This window comes from Conger conger, chromosome 11, assembly GCF_963514075.1.
Source record: "Conger conger chromosome 11, fConCon1.1, whole genome shotgun sequence".
In the NCBI taxonomy this organism is placed as follows: domain Eukaryota; kingdom Metazoa; phylum Chordata; class Actinopteri; order Anguilliformes; family Congridae; genus Conger; species Conger conger.
In genome coordinates, this window is record NC_083770.1 from 30,545,698 (window position 1) to 30,549,221 (window position 3,524).

Sequence of the window (3,524 nt, forward strand, 5' to 3'; positions counted from 1 at the left end):
ACCAATCTATTGGATTGACACTTGTAGAATTGTCATTTCACTTCATACATAAATAATAAATGCGTGTGTCTTGCATGTGTGTGTTTGTGCACATGCATGTTTGTATGCATGTGTGGGTGTGGGCATGTGTGTGTGCGTGTGTGTGTGTGTGTGTGTGTGTGAGTGCACATATTTCTGTTTTGTGTGCTGTCAGTCTCAATGGCTTCCACTGCTGTTGTTTGCTTGTAGCCCCATACTGACACCCCCTCACTAGCCGCATGCATCCCAGCAGCCTCTGCCTGTATAACAGCATGCCTACGCAGCACAGTTGTGAAACCTTAACATTCTTCTCCAGCTCATTCCAACCCCAGCAGCCCACGGAAACTATTTCATGTCACTCTCGGAAAAAAGATTATGTCTGCTGTGGTAAAGTTGTGTAAGTCAAACTCTCTCACACACACATAGACACGCTTACACAAAAGCACACACACACACAGAATAAAAGTACAGCGTTAGAACAGATACTTGAGCCAGGAGTGACTTCATCCATTTATTAATTGCGTAATCGAATTTTGACATTAAAGTAACACCATATTTGGTAGTGAAGGAGGGTGGAGTGACAAATAACGGGATGCAGCCCTTCGAGCAAGGAATACTGTTGGGAAGAGAGACACAGAACGGATTTATTTTTTGATACGTTTTGCATTTTATAGACTTTAAGGAAAGAATTTTAATCATGGGGCGGCTACAAAGTTTAGTGTTGGGAGTAATTTTTTTCTTGATCCAGACTTTTAGGTCAGGATTTTGTGAAGACGGATTGCCATGCCAGCCAAGTTTCGATTCAGCTGTTTTTGTATTCTCGGTGTACAGAAAGACTCTTAACACGGGAACGAGACTAGGCAAAGTACATTTTGATGACTGCGGTGGTCCTCAGAAAGTCTTAATTCAGGCTAGGAATTTCCACATTAAAGTGGACTCTGATGGGACGGTGCATCTGAATAGACCTACTACGCTGCACAGTGGAGAAAAGAACTTCACAATCAGCATTTTGGGCTCCAAGAGCGAGAGGAAGTCAGCCACAGTCAGAGTGGTTCACTTACCCAGTCCTGAAAAGACTCCAGTGCTGTTGATGCCACACTCTTCCAAAGGATTGAAGAGGAGAAAGAGGGACTGGCTCATACCCCCAATCCGCATCCCAGAGAACAGCAGAGGCCCCTTCCCCCAAAAAATTGTGCGGATGAGATCCAGCCACGGTAAGAAAAAGAAGGTACAGTACAGCATCACTGGGCCTGGGGCAGATCAGCCAGCTCTTATGCTTTTCACCATTGACAAAGACACTGGCTGGTTAAGTGTCATCCAGTCTTTGGACCGAGAGAAGGATGACAAATATATACTCTTTGTTCATGCTGTTGCAGAGGGCGACAATCAGACTGAGGAAGCATTGGAAATTGTCATCTTTGTGAGCGATCAGAACGACAACAAACCTGAATTTACCAAGGATCTCTTTCTGGGCAGCATAGCTGAATCATCCCCAAGAGGTTTTGAATTTATGAGGGTGACAGCTGTTGATAAAGATGAACCTGGATCATTTAATTCTGACATTAGATACAAACTTCTGACACAAGACCCAGAGAGTCCAGAAGCAAATATGTTCTTAATTAACTCTATAACTGGAGGGATTCTACTGAATTCAGGGGGGCTGGACAGAGAGAAAATTTCTAATTATACATTGGTAATTCAAGCTTCTGATATGGAGGGGGAAGGCCTCTCAAACACCTGCACAGCAATCATCACAGTAATCAGCAATGATGACGCTCCTAAGTTTGTGCCGAGTTCATACACAGTGTCAGTCCCTGAGAATGAAGTGGGTGCCCTGGTGGTGAAAATGCCAGTGACTGATGGGGATGAACCTCACACACCAGCCTGGTCAACTAAATACAAGATTATTGAAGGAAACAATGGAGGGTTCTTCAGTGTCAGCACTGGACCCAGCATGCTGGAGGGCATTATTACTACAGCCAAGGGCCTTGATTTTGAGAAGGATGAGAATTACACCTTGCTGGTCACTGTGGAGAATGACGCCCCATTTGGCGCCCTTCTGCCGACCTCCACTGCCACAGTTACTGTGAATGTGGTGGATGGGAATGATGCTCCAGTCTTTAATCCAGTTGAGAAGGTGATCAGTAAACCAGAGATCCTGAAAGTGGGGGCTGACCTAATTGTATATACAGCAACTGATCCTGATGCAACAGCAGGAAAAAGTCAGAAAATGTGGTATAAATCAGGCCATGATCCTGCTGGATGGCTAAGCATCAATAATGAGACTGGACTCATCAAAATCAAGAGCCCCATGGATAAAGACTCTCCCTTTGTTGAAGGGGGCAGATACCGGGCCCTCATCCTTGCCATTGATGACGATGATATCCCTGCAACAGGGACTGGGACTCTGCTGATTGAGTTGGAAGAAGTGAAGGTGGTGAAGTAAGTGATAAAGCTCCCATAATGGAGCTTTCCAGCCAGAGCTCCCAGGATGGTCCAAGACCGCGTGGACTGCCTATGGGTCTATGACAACCACAGACATTTCCAGGACAACACCATCACTGCAAATGTAACTTGTAAAGCTTGCAGTACTTGCATGAGAACAGCTTAAAATTATCACCAGATTTAAATTGACATAAATTTGTATCAGTGTTCATGATCAGACATCATCAGATTTTCGTGCATGCGTGATTATGGCAATCAAGATGCTCATTTATTTTTACATTGATATTCTTGTTGTATTTTATTGTGTGTTTTGGGCCTCTCTTGCAGAATTAGTGCTTCTGGTAAGTGTAATTATTGTAAGACAGTGTACCTCATTTATCAATATTTACTGGATTTATCACACCACTTTTTTTGTATCCGCATGTGTATGTTCATAAATACCAAGTAACCATATATCAAAAGTGTATTCACATAATTTTTGATTAACAATTGGTGCCCCTAAATTACAATATAAACATCTTGGAAATCCTTCACTGTAGGCTAATTGCATTTTTGGCATAAGAATAAGCATGCTTTGGCAGATTATTTTCTTTGGTTTATTATTTTCTTCCGTAAGTTTCTTCTTTAACTATAATAAATTAACCAAGTAAATGAAAAAGAAGGAGAGTGCAATGCTAATAACCACTGAGTTCACACAGACACCTTTTCCTGATATGAACCATATTTATCTGTTTACTTTTTTTTTGCTTTTTATATGCCAATATGCAAATATTTAATCAAAAACAAAAATAATCATGAAGCACAATATATATTGAAATCTTGATTAACTGCAGAATTAGCACATTAGTTAAGCAACACAATTCTTTAAAATGATATTCATGAAATACTGTGGTCCTAACAGAGGCAAATGAACAGGCACAGATACACAATCATTTTCTCCAAACAGTAGTTCTGCACAGAACTGCAATAAATTATCATTATTTTCCTCATTGTATCATTTTATAGCACAGTAGATTTCTTAGTGTGCTAAAGGTGTTGAAACCTAGTGCACCTTAAGGTGA

The 3,524-nt window shown here is 41.5% G+C and overlaps 1 protein-coding gene across 1 annotated transcript; it reads left to right on the top strand.

Moving 5' to 3' along the window:
* The first annotated feature begins 585 nt into the window (after positions 1–585).
* On the top strand, positions 586–3,001 carry LOC133140495 (cadherin-4-like). The gene has a single exon (XM_061260493.1). It carries the CDS (start codon positions 716–718, stop codon positions 2,462–2,464), a length of 1,749 nt encoding a protein of 582 aa, XP_061116477.1. The 5' UTR covers positions 586–715; the 3' UTR covers positions 2,465–3,001.
* Positions 3,002–3,524: the final 523 nt, after the last annotated feature.